The 17,558-nt window shown below is 49.6% G+C and overlaps 1 protein-coding gene across 2 annotated transcripts; it reads left to right on the forward strand.

Moving 5' to 3' along the window:
- The first annotated feature begins 2,423 nt into the window (after nucleotides 1-2,423).
- On the forward strand, nucleotides 2,424-14,541 carry LOC117711201 (secreted and transmembrane protein 1A). 2 transcript variants are annotated; one of them, XM_034506694.2, is made up of 6 exons: nucleotides 2,424-2,513; nucleotides 8,760-8,915; nucleotides 9,586-9,897; nucleotides 12,690-12,743; nucleotides 12,988-13,124; nucleotides 13,661-14,541. In XM_034506694.2, the coding sequence occupies exons 2-5, from the start codon at nucleotides 8,825-8,827 to the stop codon at nucleotides 13,110-13,112; spliced, it is 582 nt and encodes a 193-aa protein (XP_034362585.1). In that variant the 5' UTR covers nucleotides 2,424-2,513; nucleotides 8,760-8,824; the 3' UTR covers nucleotides 13,113-13,124; nucleotides 13,661-14,541. The 2 variants fall into 2 exon arrangements, with proteins under 2 accessions (XP_034362585.1, XP_076791399.1); XM_076935284.1 differs by lacking the exon at nucleotides 13,661-14,541 and having other exon boundaries at nucleotides 12,988-13,127.
- Nucleotides 14,542-17,558: the final 3,017 nt, after the last annotated feature.

The raw sequence follows: 17,558 nt of genomic DNA on the forward strand, positions 1-17,558 counted from the left end.
ACAAACCACAAGTCGCGAACACAAGACACGTCTGGTAATGATCCTCTATGTGACCAAGAAGTCACAAAAACCACCAACAAACTTCAGAAAGAACTTACAGAGTAAGCAAAGCCACACGTTAGCATAAAGCCACGGGAGACAACAGGAGATAAACACTTGGCACTTTTGAAATTCTCCAATGCTACTGAATAAATTGTAAATGATCTCAAAAAAAAAAAAAAAAAAAATGCCCTGAAAACCCCAGAGGTGAGATACAAGATGACAGAGTCCCTTGGTAGAGAAGATGTCGGTCAGGAGACATGCCAAGGATGAATCCTGGAGGAAATGGGCGGGACACACGTGGCCCATTCACCCCGTGTGATGGGACAAGACTGTGAATGTTGAAGGAGACCCAAGATGCTGGACTTGAGAACATGCTCACCACTGAAAGACAAACGGAGAAAGAGATAAAAAGGAAACTGGCGTGACTGTCACTGCGCAGCTGGAATCATAGCTTGCTCTTCTCTTTCCTTATTACTTTCAAAATACACAGACTGGTTTCACTTTCAAGGTGTGTGGGCGTTTTAGGAGGAAATAAACTTTACTTAACTGTGAAGGGCATCTCTGTGGATGAGACACTAGTACCCTTAGCCATCCCTTAGCCTCTCACCACCAGAAACTTTGCCCCACAGGCCAGAAGCCCCTTGAGTCAAAGACCTTGACGGCCCTGCCTGAGAGAGGCAGCCAGAGTAGAGGAAAAGGCAACAGAAACTTGGACTGCAGTCTCAGGGACAGGGCAAGGGTATGGAGGACATGAGGTCATGGCCACTGGGATTTTTCTCCCATGTGAAATGTGATGGTACGGGGGTCCTCTGGAGAACCCAGAAGAGTTCCACCCGGCCTCAGGGTCCCATGCAGCAGCTGGGTTCCACACCCACATGGTACTGTCTTTCCTGAGGCTGGAAGCTTTTGTTTTTATCTGACAACTTACAGTAACTTACTGCTTTGAAGTAGCACAGAAGACATTGTTCTCCATAGTCAGCTCTGTAATCTGAGCTGCTGGCCATTTTTTCCAGGTCCAGTGTGTCTTCTCACGTCTACTCACTTCCTGAATGCTTGTGAGTTCTAGATGTTCTGCCTGTGGAAAACAGCTGGGCCCCATATCAGGTCGATCTGGTCCCTCCTGCTCATCTCCACAGTGGCAGGCTCCCAGAGTTGCAGTCAGCTTATTTTTCTTTCTGTAATTGGGCAGAGGGTGAGGCGGGGAAGCACCACATCCCACTATCCATCAGTAACTTTCTTTGAGGCTTGGTCATCATGTGTCTGGAGACTGTAGGGCCTTTTCTTAGTGTCCAAAGATCTCTCTTCATCCCTGTGCCTGCATGCCAAGTTAAGGCCTGATGTGCAAAAGGATACCTGCTGCCCAGCCCCTTCAGGAATCTTCACCCATAGAGCAAACATCTTAGGGTTCTCCCACTGGAACAACAAAGGCCACAGATACAGAGTCACCACGGGGCCCCAGGTCCTGCCCTAGTGTCCACTGTACTCATGTGGGCATAGACTTTATAAATGTCTCACCACGGCTCACAAAGTCACTCGGAATGTAAACCAACCCTCTTCAGGGTCTCCTGCCCCACGAGCATATGGTCCCCAGGGTCCCTCATTGCATCTATGGCCATAGACTCCTCCTCCCACTGACTACAGGAAAACTTGTAGTGCATGGACTGAGCTGACCCCATAGCCCTACTAAGCCATGAGGATGCTGGAGCTGAGCATGGAGCTGGCTTAAGGTTGGGCTGACAGCAGCCCTTCCTTCCTGTAGCAGTTGCGGACGGCAGTCTCTGCTTCTCACTGTGATTCTCAAATGTAATCCTTGCTGCAAAAACTCTTTGCAAGGAGCGGTTGTCAAATGCCTGCAATTTCCTTGAATCAGGGACGTATTTCAGGTGGGGTCAGAGTGTCCTCCAGGGTTTGCCTACAAGGTGTAGGACCCTGGTGCAGATTGGCAGAGCAAGCTCTCTGTTCTGGCGTTTTACAGTAGGGATGGCGGAGGATGTCACTGCTGCCCACTCTGTCTTACCCTATATTTTGTTCCTGTCATACACTCCAAGGGTGACCAGCTGTCTTTCATAGCTCAACCCAAAGGCACGTTCTGACCTGACCCCTGAAGGGAAGTAAACCCAAACATTCCCCAAAAAGCAGCCCCTGAACCCTGAATCAAACACCAGCTCCAGCCAGGGATTTCCTAGAAAAAGCCCGGACCCTCCTCCAATGTTCCTGAGATGCAGTTTATGAAGCTGATACGAGGTTTCTAACCAAAGCATCTGCATGTCAGGATCACTAAGAAACTCATGGCACTGTTATGTTAACTTGGAGAAGTTCCTGATAGTTGAGTAGCTTCCTTCCGAGTACTTGGCCGCTTCATCTGGTCCCTCCCTCCAGACTTTCAGTTTCCCACTGTGGATGACTTTCAGTTCAGTCATCCAGAGGCGGCAGTGGCGGTAACATTGGAGAGCTTGCTGCAGACAAAACAGGTGAGAGGCTGGGGTGTGCAGGAAGCAAGGACTCGAGGGCACCCAGGTGCTCTGAGGGTTGAGGGTTCTGTGGGGTGGGAAAGGCTGCCTCAGATAAGGGATCAGCAAAGGCAGAGCTGGGCTGTTGGGATTCAGGAAACACAGGAGACAGAGTCAGTGGACAGCGTTCAGCAGGACCTGTGTGTTTCAGGTGCCTCAGGCATGGCTCTGGAGGGGTAGAGGCAAGTCATAGTTCTTCATCATCCATGGAGTGGGACAAGTAGCATGGAGTCCTCCTCTCTGCCCTCTCAACATGAGTGTGGAGGACTTGAAAGAAGGGAGGACTGACAGGGTGCTCCAGGCCGGTGAATGACAAAAATGTACTCGTCTGGCAGCACAGGGTCCTGCTGCATCTCATCACCCACAGCTGTGCACGCACACCTTCATGTAGGACCCTGAGCCTTGCCCTCTCTCATACCCACATCCTAAACACTTACTCTCACACATGCCCACAAGCACCCATAGGACATACACACACATGCGCACACAAACATACATGCACAAGCACACACACAAACACACATACACACACATACATACATGCGCACACAAATACACACATCCACATGCACACAACCACACTTACACATGCACATACATGCACACATACACATGAACACACACATATACACACACATACATCCACACTTACACAGGCATGCACACTCATACACACTCACACATACACATGCACACACACATGCACACATACACATGCTTCAGGCCAGACACCAGGTTGCTCAGTGGCCCCTTCCCATTCTCCCTTTCATTTTTTTCCTTTGAGGACATTACTCTCTCAAGATACCTCCTGCCTTCAAGTTGATATCTGCAGTTTAAAAAGCAAGTTGTCTGTCTTGGGTATAAGAGTTGTAGCCAAGAAGCCAGGGCTGATCCTGATTCCCATGGGCAGCTATGATGTGTCTCTGGAAAGTAAAGCCCTGAAAGGTCTTGGGTCCTAGCATAGAGGGAAATATCTGCTCCCAGCAATGGTGGAGCAGATACCCTTCCTAGCCACATGCTAGGACATAAACTTCATGGGGCTTGGCATGAAAAGGACACACACAGCCGGCCATTAACATGAAGGAAGTGCTGGCTGCCATCCTTCAGGCAGCATCTGAGCCTGGGTCCACGGTGCCTCTGACTGAGCTGGGTGCTATGCTATGAGGTGATATGATTGCCAGCTTCTGGCCTCATGTCCCAGAGGCTCCACTGGGTCTGTGACACTGCTGAGCTGTGACTTCTCCCAAGGGACTGGAACAGGGTCTGTGGCCATTGGTGGGAGGGTTTCCAGTCAATGGTTGGCCCTTGTGGTTATGTCCTTACATACTTTTAGGTAGGAGAGACCTTGGTCTACCCTCTTGTGCCTAGGACGGAGAGCTAGGGTAGAGCCCTGTCTCTGAAAGGAAATCTTCAGGCAGTGAAGAAAGAGCCTGTGGCCCAGGAGAAGTCTGCCGATTGTCAAGAACAAAGTTGGTGTCTCTGAGGCCAAGAATTCTTCAGTGGTCTCCAAAAGAGACCCAGAAAAACTTAAGCCACCACAAGATAGACCTCTGTAACAAGACAATGGCCTTGACCAGCCTGGGAGGTGGCTTTAGATGACTTGCCAAGGCTCCAGGGCACATTCCACAATGGTGCTGAGTGGTGTATTTTATATACCATGAGACACCTACAGCCAAAGGAACCCAGTGATGTCCCTGCCCCACTGCCAACTCTAGCCCTGAGGTGCTGTCTACTGAAGAGGCGACATGTGGGAAACAAGACCCAGAAGTGGCCGAGTCTCCCTCTGGACAGAGAAGTGAAGTAGTTTGAGGCTAAGATGAGATCCAGCCCTATACATAGCCCAGTTTGGGGTGGGACAGCATCTCAGATAGGGACCACTCTTTAGCAGCTGCAGTTCTGAGAGCAGAAGGAATCCTGAGGATCCAGCAAAGCCATCACTTAGAAAGCTGTGTCCTGGCAGAAAAACTCGAATTGGAGAAAGTGTTTTGTAACACTGTCTCAGGGAAAGTGTTAGAGGGATCTTATCAGAGACAGAAAGCCCCCTCAAGAGCTGCCACACCTTTCTAGATGTTTCCACCCATGCAGGTTCCCAGAATGCTGGAGAACTGGTTCTGTGAATCCTTCCCAGCCTGGCAGGGGTGCGAAGCACTAAAAAGCTGAGTTTGTAGGTTCGGAATAGGTTCTGGCAAACTCCTGGTTCTAAGGAAAGAAGTTGTAGAGTTAGGACACAGTTCTGTCTGGGAAACAGATCTAGAGGAAGATAAAAAGCCAAGGAGGGGAGATTATTTGACCAGGTGCTGAGTTAGGTGTCAAAGCTGCTTGCTGAAACTTGTAAGATAAAGATGGATGCCCAAGGCAAGGCCACAGATGCCTGGTGTCAAGACTGGAGGGGGGGGGGGGCAGCCAGTCCTGCTTACCCAGCATAACAGCTGCACATAGTGGACTTTCATACTTGAAGTTTCAACTTGACTTCCGGGCAGATTTGAAAAGTTGGCAAAAAGATTCCTGTGTGTGTGCACATGTGCACATAATGCATGTATAAGAGAGCACATGTGTGGGTGGATGCACTTACACACTTGTGAAAGGTGTTGCTCCTCAGACACTGTCCACCTTGCATTTTTGAGACATGCTTTCTCTTATTGGAGCTTACCGAGTAGGCGGGGCTGGCTGCTTCCTATTTCCACTTCCCAGTGTCAAGATTATAAGTCTGCGCTACCAAGTCTGACTCTTTTTTTAAGTTAAAATATTTTAATCTTACCCATATGGATGTAGAGAGAGAATGTCTTATATATTATATGAATGCCTCACCTGCCAATTAAAAAAACCTATGACCTATAGGAAATGGTAGAATAGGCTGGGGATGTCCAGGAGACAGAGAGAATTCTGGGATAGAGCCAGGAGGGAGATCCGCCCAGAAAGACATGAGGAGACAGATGCATGATACCTGAGCACAGGTAACCAGCCATGCAGCAGAATGTAGGTTAAAATAAACAGGTTATTTTAATGGTGATTTAGTCAGAGAAGAGCCTAGCTATATAGCCAAGGTATTTGTAAATATATGTTGAGTCTGAGTCCTATTTCTGAAAGTATGGGGCTGGGAGGAAGAACTGGGCCTAACTCCTACATGGATGTTTTAGCCAAGTTTATGTCTGGATGTATATTATGCACTTGGGGGCCTGGTGCCCTTGGAGGCCAGGAGAGCCCATTGGATCCCCTGGGACTAAAATTACAGACTACCGTTTGGTTCGCATGCTGGGAGTCAAACCTGGATCCTCTGGAAGAGCAACATGTGTTCTTAACTGCTGAGCCACCCCTCCAGCCCTCATACCTGACTTTTTGTTGTTTTATTTTTGGAGACATGGTTTCTCTGTCCTGGAACTGCCTTTGTAGACCAGGCTGCCGTCAAACTCAGAGATTCACCTGCCTCTGCCTCCAGAATGCTGAAATTAAAGGTGTGTGCCACCGTGCCTGGCTAATACCTGACTTTTTTGGTGGGGGGAGGGGGTTCAAGACAGGGTTTCAGGTCTGGCAGTTCTGGAACTCACTCTGTAGACCAGGCTGGCCTCGAACTCACAATACCTGACATTATAATGTAGGTTATAAGTGTCAAACTAAGATTCTCTCGCTTAGCACTTTACCAGCTGAGCTATCTCTTCAGCCGCTGGTAAACATTTTAAAACTAAAACTTGAAGCTTTGAAAGAAAAGAACAGACAAGTAAAGTATTATTAGTGTATAGAGCTTTCTGGTTACTGAGGAAAAGAGATGAGAGAGAGGAGTAACCAAAAAAGGAATTAGCCTTGAGTAAGGCAGACAATGTTCTTCTCTAAACACAAATGTTTCATAAACCATGGAAGTCAGATAACCCCGTGAGAAACTGGCAAGGCTTGTGTCTCTCTGGTAGTTTCTATTACATAGCTTTCCTTTCTTTTTCTTTGAGAAAGGGGTGGGGAGAAGCTTGGTAGTAGTGAGACAGAGTCTCGGTCTGTACTTCAGGCTGCCTCAAGCACATGGAAATCTTTCTGCCTCAGCATCCCAGTGTTGGAATAACCGAGACCAGCTTGTCTCATGCTTCTCTGTTGCAGATTGTTTTTGAAGGAGCGTGTAAGAAATATAGTGATTTAGGCAAGCTTCCCTTCTTGCAACAATAAATTAGAAATAGAAAAAGGCCCTAGAGTGGTAGACATGCCTCTAATCCCAACATTTAGGAGAGCTTCAAGTTCAAGGTCATCCTGATATATATAGAAAGACCCTGTCTCTAAATTTAAAAAGAAAATGTTGCTATTGTTTTTGGTTTTTGAGACAGAGTTTCATGTGTCCTAGATTGGCCTTGACTTCATTATGCAGTGAGGGCTGACCTTGGTCTTCCAATCTTCATCCCTCTACTTCCCAAGGGCTAAGATTACGGGCCTGCAACCTGATGTAATTGTCATCTCAAAGGTTTACTGCTGAATAGGTTTTCTTAGCTCTTTCTGAACTCTGGCTGGCTGGTTCAACTCAGGTGTACTGCCTCAAACTTCTCTCCACAGTAGCTGATTCAAAGTGGCTTCACTTAGCTTCTGACTTAATTGTTCTTCTTGGTCTCAAACGAACTCTAGCAATCTGTTCTAATCTTCTGACTCCTTCTAATATTCTGGCATGTTCTGTCTTCACCTGTGTCTAGCTTGTTCTCTCTGCAACCTATCTGTAAAACTGTCCTGGTAAAACTGCCTCTGAACTTCACAAACTGAACCACTATGAACTCAACTCCCCTGCACCACCTCTCTGCCATCGCAACCAAACTGACTGACTAGAACTCAGATATCTGTCTGTGTCTGTCTCCTGAGTGCTGGGATTAAACACGTATACCACCACACCTGACCTAAGCTTTTCTTTACCTGAAAGCTTATACCAGGCTGGCCTTGAACTCAGAGATCTGCTTGCTTCTGTCTCCTGGAATTAAAGGTGTGTCTGTATTCCAGCCAGATCATACAGACCTAGAAGATCCTTGAATGTGATCCCTTGTCAAAGCAGCCATGTGGGTGGGTTAAAATTCCTCTACATGCTTGTCTGAAAAAAAAGTTTTTAAAATAAGATTAAAAATAACACCTACTGTCCTAAACTCAGAGATACTCCAATCACAGTCCTGGAACCACATAACACAGGCCCAACTTCAAGGTGATACCTGTCACCCTGGAACAGCTTGGAGCATGGATGGTGGAGGGGGATCCCCCTTACCTGGCCCAGTCTGTTCCCAGGAAGTTGAAGACAGGTTGCAGCTGAAGCCGCATCAATGTGAATGAGGATGGCGATGTAGGTTGAGCACAGAGTAGGGCAGGAATTAGAGACTTTGGATTTCCATTCACATAACCCAAGACTGGGGGCTGCACCTCTGGATGGGTTTGTCTAAACTAAGAAGGAGCCCTGTGTGGACTATGGGTACTGGGCCCTGAGAGTGTGTCCTATAAGTCTGTTACTGTGGCTGAGTGCATGCAGGCTGATGTAAGATATACGAGCTGGGAATGGTGGAAAATACATTTTATCCCAGCATTCCAGAGGCAGAAGTAAGTGTATCTCTGCTTTGAGGTCAGGATAGGCTACAAAGTAAATTCCAAGCCAGCCAGAGTGTCATGAAAGAAAGAGAGAGAGAGAGAGAAAGAGAGAGAGAGAGAGAGAGATCTGCAACAAGAAAAATTCAATGTTGAGTCAGATTAGGGTATATGGAAATCCTTCATGCTTTATGGTCAATATTTCTTTCTATGAATCACTCAGGTGTAATGGTACCTGCCTATAATCCCAGCACCTGGGAGGCTGAGGCAAAGAGATAGCAAATGGAGGTTACCCTGAGCTACATAGCAAAATACTGTCTAAATAACTAACAAGTGACTTAACATGTTCTCTTAACTCCATTCCCACAAGTGTAATCCAGGCAGCTGCTAGTTCTGTGGAAAGCTCTCCAGGAGAACTGCCCGACATGTTGAGCATGGCGCTACTTGCTCCTCACTGCAAGCATTTGCCTCATTGCTTTACCATAGCCAATGACACCTCACCAAGTACTGGTCAGGAGGAGGGTGGTAACTGGTAGCTCAGAGTCCCACAGAAGCTCAGGTTTTCAGGCAGGGCTGGCTGGTCAAAAGCTCAGGGACCCTGGGCTGCACACCCCTGGCCAGGCTAGGACCACTCCCACAAGCAGCCTCAACGGGTCTCTGACCTCTGTGTTTTCCTTCTAGGGAGTGTTTCCAGATAGCTGAAGAGGACAGCGATCTCCTAAGGCCTCCCGCCCCACCAATTGGCCATGCTGACCTGCCCTTTGGTGTCCACTATCCCGACTCTCAGGCTGTTCGGCATCCTGCTCCTGGTGGTTTCCCTGAATGCTCACAATAAAAGTAGGTCTGGGTCTTCTGACAGAGGGAAGGATGCAAGGGTCCAGACAGGAAGGGCAAACCAAAATTAGATCCAGGTGATTACTGCCACCTAGCTGACTCAGTGCCAAGGATGGACAGGAAGACTGTTGTCCCCTGGGCTACAGAAGTGTGAACTGTGTATCTCTGAGGGTGGCTGACAATGAAGGACCAGCAAAACTTGGAGCTGATGTTAGATCACCAGAGGGACTGCCCAAAACTACACAGACTGCAAGGGAAAGAGGGTGCCTTTGCCAGGCAATGAGGGCACCACATAACCGAGTGCCTCCTCACCACCTCTGGATACATCCAGCCTTGTCCAGCAGCCAAGGCATCATCTGGACCCTTAGGCCAGCAGACACTTAGGACAGTTAAGTGGGTGTAGAAAACAAGTCCCAGGGAGTTCCCCCAACACAGCTCTCCAGATCAAAAATCCCCAGTGACATCAGCACCATTCTGTTCCTTCCACACAGTGTGTGACTATTTTTGGCCTCATCAATGTGAAATATCTCATCCTGTCCAATCAGTGTGAGATATATCATTCTGTCTCTCAGAAGTCCTATCACCTGCCTCTGCCCATGGCCTGCAAGAGCAGCCAGCAACTGTCCTACATACAGCTCTACCTTGCCCATATGTGATCATCCTCTCCACACAGGCTGGGACAGACCTATCTGCACCGAGGGCATCATGTCTGTGCTTAGAGGCAATCCTGCAGTGATGACCTGTAACATCTCTAACGCCTTCACCGACGTCACCATCCAGCTGACTGCCCATGGAAAGGAGGACAGGACCATCTTCAAAAAAAAGCCCCAAGGAAATTTCTCTTGGAGTGGGTGGGAGCTCCAAGTTCAAGGGGGGCAGGCACAGCTTGTGATCAAAGACACCCAAGATGACCACACAGGGATATACTTGTGGCAGTTGCATGGACGCCAGAAATATTACAGAAACATCACCCTGAATATCTCAGGTGAGGTAAGGGCTGTGGAGCAAGAAGACAGGAGGGGATAAGGGCCAGTGTGTGGAGTGTGGCAGAGGCGTGTGGTGACTTAAAGACAGGAAGGGGGCACAGGGGAAGGCAAAGAGTTTGCTCTTTCAGAGGAACTTGATCTGTCCTGAGGTGTGGAAAGGGGCTCCACTGTTCTGGCCCATCTAGGGTGGGCCAGAAGCAGCTAAGTCTATCTCTCCCTGCCACACCCCCAGCCTCTCACACATCAGGTTGAAACTTACCCAATCTTCTATGTCCTGAAGGTTTCCAGCAAAACCCAGCCACAGTCTGGTGGAGGACACTCACACCATGCCTACTACTGAGGTCATACAGAGGTCCACAACCATGGCCATCTTAACTGAGGTTCCAGCAGGACCCACACTGCCATGAGCCCACCGCCCTCCCCCTACATTCCCACCATGGAGGGTTGCCCTGGACTTTGAGCACCTTAGGAAAGCAAGTTTACCCAAGTGAGATACGATTCCAGCACTTGGGAGGCTGAAGGGCAGTCGTGAGCTCAGGGTCAGACCTCATCTCGAAATAAGACTCGAAGAGCAACATCTTTCCAGGCCACCACCTTTCCCTGTGAGAACCCTCCTGTCTGTACCTGGACTGTCTCCCAGGACCCTTACTACTGCAGCCTCCCGTCCTACCAGCTCCAGCTTAATTCTTGCCTCCTGCCCCTGCCCCTGCCCCCTGCCTCCTGCCTCCTGTCCCCTGCCCCCTGCCTCCTGCCCCCTGCCCCCGTCCCCTACCTCCTGTCCCCTGCCCCTGCCCCCTGCCTCCTGCCCCCTGCCCCTGCCCCCTGCCTCCTGCCCCCTGCCCCTGCCCCCTGCCTCCTGCCCCCTGCCTTCTGCCCCTGCCCCCTGCCCCCTGCCCCCTGCCCCCTGCCCCCTGCCTCCTGCCTCCTGCTCCCTGCCCCTTGCCTCCTGCTTTCCCTTCTGCCTCTGCCTTCTCTTTTTCCTTTTTCTCATTCAATTCTTCCTCCTCCTCCTTTTTCTTCTCCTTCTCCTTCCTCTCTCTCTCTCTCTCTCTCTCTCTCTCTCTCTCTCTCTCTCTCTTTCTCTCTCAATGTGTATTTAGCCCTAGCTGATCTAGATTCACAGGAATCCATCTGCCTCAGCCTCCTGGCCCCTGCCCGCTGCCTCTGCCCCTCTGCCTCTGCCTCTCTGCCTCTGCCTCTGCCTCTGCCTCTGCCTCTGCCTCTGCCTCTGCCTCTGCCTCTGCCTCTGCCTCTGCCTCTGCCTCTGCCTCTGCCTCTGCCTCTGCCTCTGCCTCTGCCTCTGCCTCTGCCTCTGCCTCTGCCTCTGCCTCTGCCTCTGCCTCTGCCTCTGCCTCTGCCTCTCTGCCTCTGCCTCTGCCTCTCTGCCTCTGCCTCTCTGCCTCTGCCTCTCTGCCTCTGCCTCTGCCTCTCTGCCTCTGCCTCTCTGCCTCTCTGCCTCTCTGCCTCTCTGCCTCTCTGCCTCTCTGCCTCTCTGCCTCTCTGCCTCTCTGCCTCTCTGCCTCTCTGCCTCTCTGCCTCTCTGCCTCTCTGCCTCTCTGCCTCTCTGCCTCTCTGCCTCTCTGCCTCTCTGCCTCTCTGCCTCTCTGCCTCTCTGCCTCTCTGCCTCTCTGCCTCTCTGCCTCTCTGCCTCTCTGCCTCTCTGCCTCTCTGCCTCTCTGCCTCTCTGCCTCTCTGCCTCTCTGCCTCTCTGCCTCTCTGCCTCTCTGCCTCTCTGCCTCTCTGCCTCTCTGCCTCTCTGCCTCTCTGCCTCTCTGCCTCTCTGCCTCTCTGCCTCTCTGCCTCTCTGCCTCTCTGCCTCTCTGCCTCTCTGCCTCTCTGCCTCTCTGCCTCTCTGCCTCTCTGCCTCTCTGCCTCTCTGCCTCTCTGCCTCTCTGCCTCTCTGCCTCTCTGCCTCTCTGCCTCTCTGCCTCTCTGCCTCTCTGCCTCTCTGCCTCTCTGCCTCTCTGCCTCTCTGCCTCTCTGCCTCTCTGCCTCTCTGCCTCTCTGCCTCTCTGCCTCTCTGCCTCTCTGCCTCTCTGCCTCTCTGCCTCTGCCTCTCTGCCTCTGCCTCTGCCTCTGCCTCTGCCTCTGCCTCTGCCTCTGCCTCTGCCTCTGCCTCTGCCTCTGCCTCTGCCTCTGCCTCTGCCTCTGCCTCCTGAATGCTGGAATTCAAGGTGTATGCCCCCTTCGATGGCTTTCTTATCTAGATCAGGACCAGCTGCTTAGGGAATAGTGCCATCTATAGTCTGCTGGACCCTCCTACATCAGTTATCAAGACAACCCCCCACAGACATGCCTAAGGTCTATCTGATCTGGGCAGTCCCTCAACTAAGACTTTCTTCTCAGGTGGTTCTAGGCTGTGTCACATTGACATTCAAGGCTATCTAGAGCACTGCCCTAGCTACTTTCACTATTCACAAAGTGCAAATAAGTGCAGAAGACTTCTGTTCTTCCAACACCCCTCTGTTCACCCCTACATCTTTCCAGAGGCCAGCATACCCCCTAATATGCTGTAAGCACACCCATTCTTACTGTACCTAGAAATGGATCCCACCCAACCTGAAACCCACTGTTCAGTCTACCCATTCTGTACCTGTAAAGCTCCCTGCCCCAAGGCTCCATCTGGCCGCCACCCTCCCCATACCAGTTCAGTCTGCTTATAATCAATGAGCCCCTGAAGGTGCTCCTGACCTTTGTTCCTCCTGAAACCAGGCAGCAGGAACCCCGTAGCTGGAACTGGGGCGGGGGCTGAATTCACATAACACTCAACCTGATGTTATGTCTCTGACAGAGCCTTCAAACGAGGACAAGGTCACAGACAGGAGGCTCTTCACACCCAGCCCAGGTAGGTGTCATAACCCTGCCTCCAGGTTATACATGCCAGATACTCTTGATGCCACGAGGCCAAGTGCTGCCCACCTGGGACCCTTCACCCTTAGCCCTCCTTGTACTTGCCCAGCAGGTGTCACTGCCCAAGAGGGTGTGGGGTCAGCAGGTGACAGATAGCAGGGAGAATAGGGATATGAGCCAGTGAAGGATAAAGAATCAGATAAAAACCCTCACCCCTGACTATTCCTGACCCACTTCAGATCCAGTCAAGAGCTCTCTGCTAGAGGACAAGCCTGGGACCCTTGTGGGAGTCATCATTGTCGTCTTGGTCTTGGGAGTCATCGGAATCATTATATTTGTCTGCTACAGGCACCGTCGTTCCTAGAAGCCCCAGTGGGTATGTACCTCAGTGCCTGACTCGAGGTATGGGTGAGGTGTTCGGCATCCTTCCCTGGCACTGCCTTGGGGTGAGCCTGAGTTCTACAAAAGAGGTTCAGAGGGATTGTAGAGGCCACACAGGACCAAGACAGCAGGGTCTACTCCAAGAACTTTTCTTTAGTCTGATTTAGGTAAGACTATAGGCCCTGAATCAGGTCTGCAAGGATCATCTGTTCTCAAGGTTTATTTTGACCCTGGCATTCTTTGGAGAGCAGTGTGGGGTCTATAGTCTTCAGGATCCTCTCAGGACTCTTGGGAACTTACGTTTTTGATCCGGGGTGTTTCAGGCCTCTGATGCCCTGGAAGTAAGTCCATCCTAGGCTTAGCCGCAGGTTCTGCTAGGAGGAGGTATGTAAGAATGAGCTGAGTGTTCTTAGCTATGTGGCATGACCATTCACATATGTAGTGTATGAGATGGTACATGCCTATGCCTATCTGTACAGAAGTCTCAGTTCAGGAGTTCACCCCTCTCTCCTCTCATCTCTCTCTATCTAGGTAAAAAGATTCTTAGTCTGTGGCCGGTGGAAGCTGAAGGGAGCTGCCTGTAGAGTTGATTCCAGAGTAAGGCCACCAGCATAGGCTTATCATGTTCTTAACCCTTGGAGGCCTATGGAACCCCAAACATCATGGAATCATCATTACATGCTTGACAGAGCAAAAGACTTTGTTCAGTTTGCTGTGCACAAAAGACCTTTCCCTGAGGATAATGAAACCCTTGGTTCTGAGCAGAGAGGAGGGGACAGTCACTTGATGAAGAAGGGCCTTGGAAGCTGGAAAACAGTTTAGGCATCTTTTGGTCACGTGAACAAGAGTACAGCCTCGTGACTATGGTCTTCAATCATCTGATCTGCTCCTCAACTCTTCCCTAAATTGGGAATTCCCAAGCTGCACAGCTCTTGACCCTCAGCACAGGCTCCTTTTCTTCTGCTAAACCTCTGAGGTCAGGGTCTCTCTACTACCCAAAGATCCCAGCATAAGCCTGATGCTGCACCAAGATTTGCTTCAAGTAGAACTCAGGGACATACCTGATTTCTGACTCACAATAGAAACAAGTTTGGGAAACGCAGATGTCAGGTTCCAGGGACCAAAATAGGGAGACAGGACTTTAAGATGAATCATCTCCCCACTCCAGCCCCTGCAAGGCAGAGTGCTGTCAGGAACAGGGCTCTGTGGAAGGGTATAGGTGTTGGTTGGCAGATATGGCTCTCCTGAGGATCAGAGAGCGTCCTGGGATTCCCTGGGGGCCTCTCTTCAGCAGAGCCCCCCAGTCCCAACTCCCTGATTTATATCCACTACCCACTGTTCTGACCTTTTGTCCTGTCTTTTGTTCAAATTACAATGTGGTTTTCCCTTACAATGAAAAAAATAATTTTTGGTAGAAATTTTATACTTTATTTAATTTATTATTATTTTGTTATCATTGTTATTGTTGTGTATGAGTGTGGTTATGGATGAGCGACGGTGCATTATGGAGGGCAGAGGACAACTTTTGGGAGTTAGTGATTGCCTTTCACCTTGTTTTGAGGCAGAGTCTCTCATGATTCTGCTACTGTGGATATATGTTGCAGCCTAGCTAGCCCATGAGAATCCAAACAATTCTCCAATCTCTACCTCACTGGTGCCAAGAGTGCCTAGATGACAGATACACACACCACATCTGGCTTTTACAAAGATTCCAAAAATCAAATTCAGGTCATCAGGCAAATGCTTTTATCCGAGTAGCTCTGTCACTGAACACTAGATGTGCCATACTGTATCCTGGATACTAATCTTTAAATACACATAATAAGCCAGTGACGAGACTATCAGATCAGCTGGGAAATACAGTTGCTAGTCAAAAACATAAAAATCTACCAGAAACCTCACACACTGGTACCTGAATGAAAGCCAAGACCAGGGATGCTGCCTGGTGCCTGTAGCCTCCAGAGCCAGCCTCATGGTGGTGTCTCTGAGGCTCCAGCCTGTGACCAGACACAGAAAGACTAGTCAGGTCAAAGTAAAGTGATCCATAGCACCTCCATCTTCACTTAGGGTCTTGTGAGACCTTCCGTCAGTTACTTTTCTTATTGGAACAAAATATCTGAAACAGGCAGCTTAGGGAAGAAAGGGTAATTTTGTCTCAGTTCGAAGACACAGTCTATCAGTGGGGAAGGCATGGTCGCAAAACCGTGAAGCAGCTGGAAACATTGTGTTCAGTCAGGAGGCAGAAAAACCAGTCCGGGCTGTTCAGCTTGCTGTCTCTTTTCTTTTTTGTTTTTCAAGACAGAGTTTCTCTGTGTAGCCCTGGTGTCCTGGAACTCACTGAGTATCAGGCTGGCCTTGAGCTTACAGAAATCCAACTGCCTCTGCCTCCCAAGTGCTGGGGTTAAAGGTGTGGGCCACCACGCTTAGCTTGCTGTCTCTTCTCTGTTCAACCTGGAATTCCAATCCCAGCCCGTAGGGTAATACGACCCACATCCTCCTCAGTTAAATTTTTGTGGAAATGCCGGCATAGACATATGGAAAGGTGATTCACAGTTGTCCTAAACATAATCAAATTGAGTGATAACAGCCATAGGTCTTGTTACAACCCATCAACCCCTCCCCCCCCCATCTCCTCTTGTACTTAACAGCTCAGGGCCCAATGTGTCTTGGCCTTTGAAGCTTGTCATGTGTTTTCTAAACCAGTCACATATGCTGATGCAGGAAGCTCTATTAAAAGTCATTATTTGAGCCAGGCAGTGGTAGCGCACGCCTTTAACCCCAGCACTTGGGAGGCAGAGGCAGGCGGATTTCTGAGTTCGAGGCCAGCCTGGTCTACAGAGTGAGTTCCAGGACAGCCAAGGCTATATAGAGAAACCCTGTCTCGAAAAACAAAAACAAAAAAATCATTATTTGAAACTCTACCAAAAAGGGGAAACTTCCAAGTCCACGAAGTCCCTCTGTCCCCTGCAGCTACAGGAATCCCAGAAGGAAACTGAGTCAGGTGCTTCAACTATTCTCATCCCCATGACTTCTGTCTTTTCAGGTTTTGTCTGTTAGGAATTGAGTGAATGCCAGTCCCACTGTGCTTCCTATCTTGGTTCTCTCTGTCAAGGTCAAAGACAGAAGTCCTTTAGGACATAGAATTCTGTTTTTGTTTGTTTGTTTGTTTTTGTTTTTCAAGACAGAGTTTCTCTGTATAGCTCTGGCTGTCCTGGAACTGCCCTGCCTAGAACATAGAATTCTTGTAGGGACTGTCAAAGGTCACCTGGGCAGGTGCCGCCTGCCCTCAAATTTGTCCTCATAGACTAGGAAGCTAGTCTCAAGAAATTGTCTGCATTTGCACTGCATTGCTATTTGTGTCAAGGGACCTCAAACTCACCACCAGCACAGGGAACAATTCTGCCACTCAGGCAGAAGTGTGCTCTGGGCCATGTGTCCCTGAATGATGGCATACATGCATTGTCCGCATGTGCCCATGAGATTACCCCGCACAGTGACACACATTGACTCTGTCATTAGTATGAGAAGCTCACAAGAGACCCCAGGACAGTGCATGCTCCTCCTGCTGTTCTGGGGGTCAGAGCCAGCAGGATCTTTGACCCTGAGTCTGGACATGGGCCGGTCACTTGTATCCTAGGAGAAAGGCCACTCTTTGTGGTGTCTCCTGGCTGTCCATTGGACCAGATGAACTGTCTCAGTTGTGCTCCCAATACAGTCACAGCCTGGAGTATCTTCTTTAGGGCCAAAGCCAGGTCTTCTCAATCAGGCTAGTATTTGACCTCAGGTGATATTTTACATATGTGAGGACATCATTCAGACCCCAGAGGAAAATGACCCTAAAGTCCGAGCTCCTGACAGCAGAAATCTAAGCTGCAATCTGACCCCTACCCCCACCCTGTGCACATCTCTCCTCCTGGTCCATCCCCAAGGCTCCACTAATACTCACTCCCCTCACTCCACTTCCCTTCCCCCCCTCACTGTTGGCTCAGGTCAGTCCAGATAGGCTAGTAAGTAACCCTTGCTATTGGCTACCTAGATATGGAGACACCTGTAAAACTCAGCTTCCCAAGAAGAGACCACACATGTGGCCCAAGGACATGAGCCATATCCTGTGTGTGACCACGGAATCATGCATGCAAACCCAAAAAGCATGAAAGACAATCCATGGATGGGATGGAGTGAAGAGATGTCTCAGTTGGTAAACAGATGGCTTTACAAAAAATGAGGACCCAAGTTTGAGCCCCAGAACCTGTGTTTAAAAAATTAAAAGGTGGGTATGATATGCACAGTTATAATTCCAACACTGGGAAGGTAGAAATCTGTCAGACTCACTAGCATACCCGGTGACCTGGTAAAACCCAGGCCAACAATGAGGGACCCTGTTTCAAAAATGTGGATAGTTAGTGCCTAAGGTAAGACACTTGAAGTT

This window comes from Arvicanthis niloticus, chromosome 6 (genome assembly GCF_011762505.2).
Source record: "Arvicanthis niloticus isolate mArvNil1 chromosome 6, mArvNil1.pat.X, whole genome shotgun sequence".
In the NCBI taxonomy this organism is placed as follows: Eukaryota; Metazoa; Chordata; class Mammalia; order Rodentia; family Muridae; genus Arvicanthis; species Arvicanthis niloticus.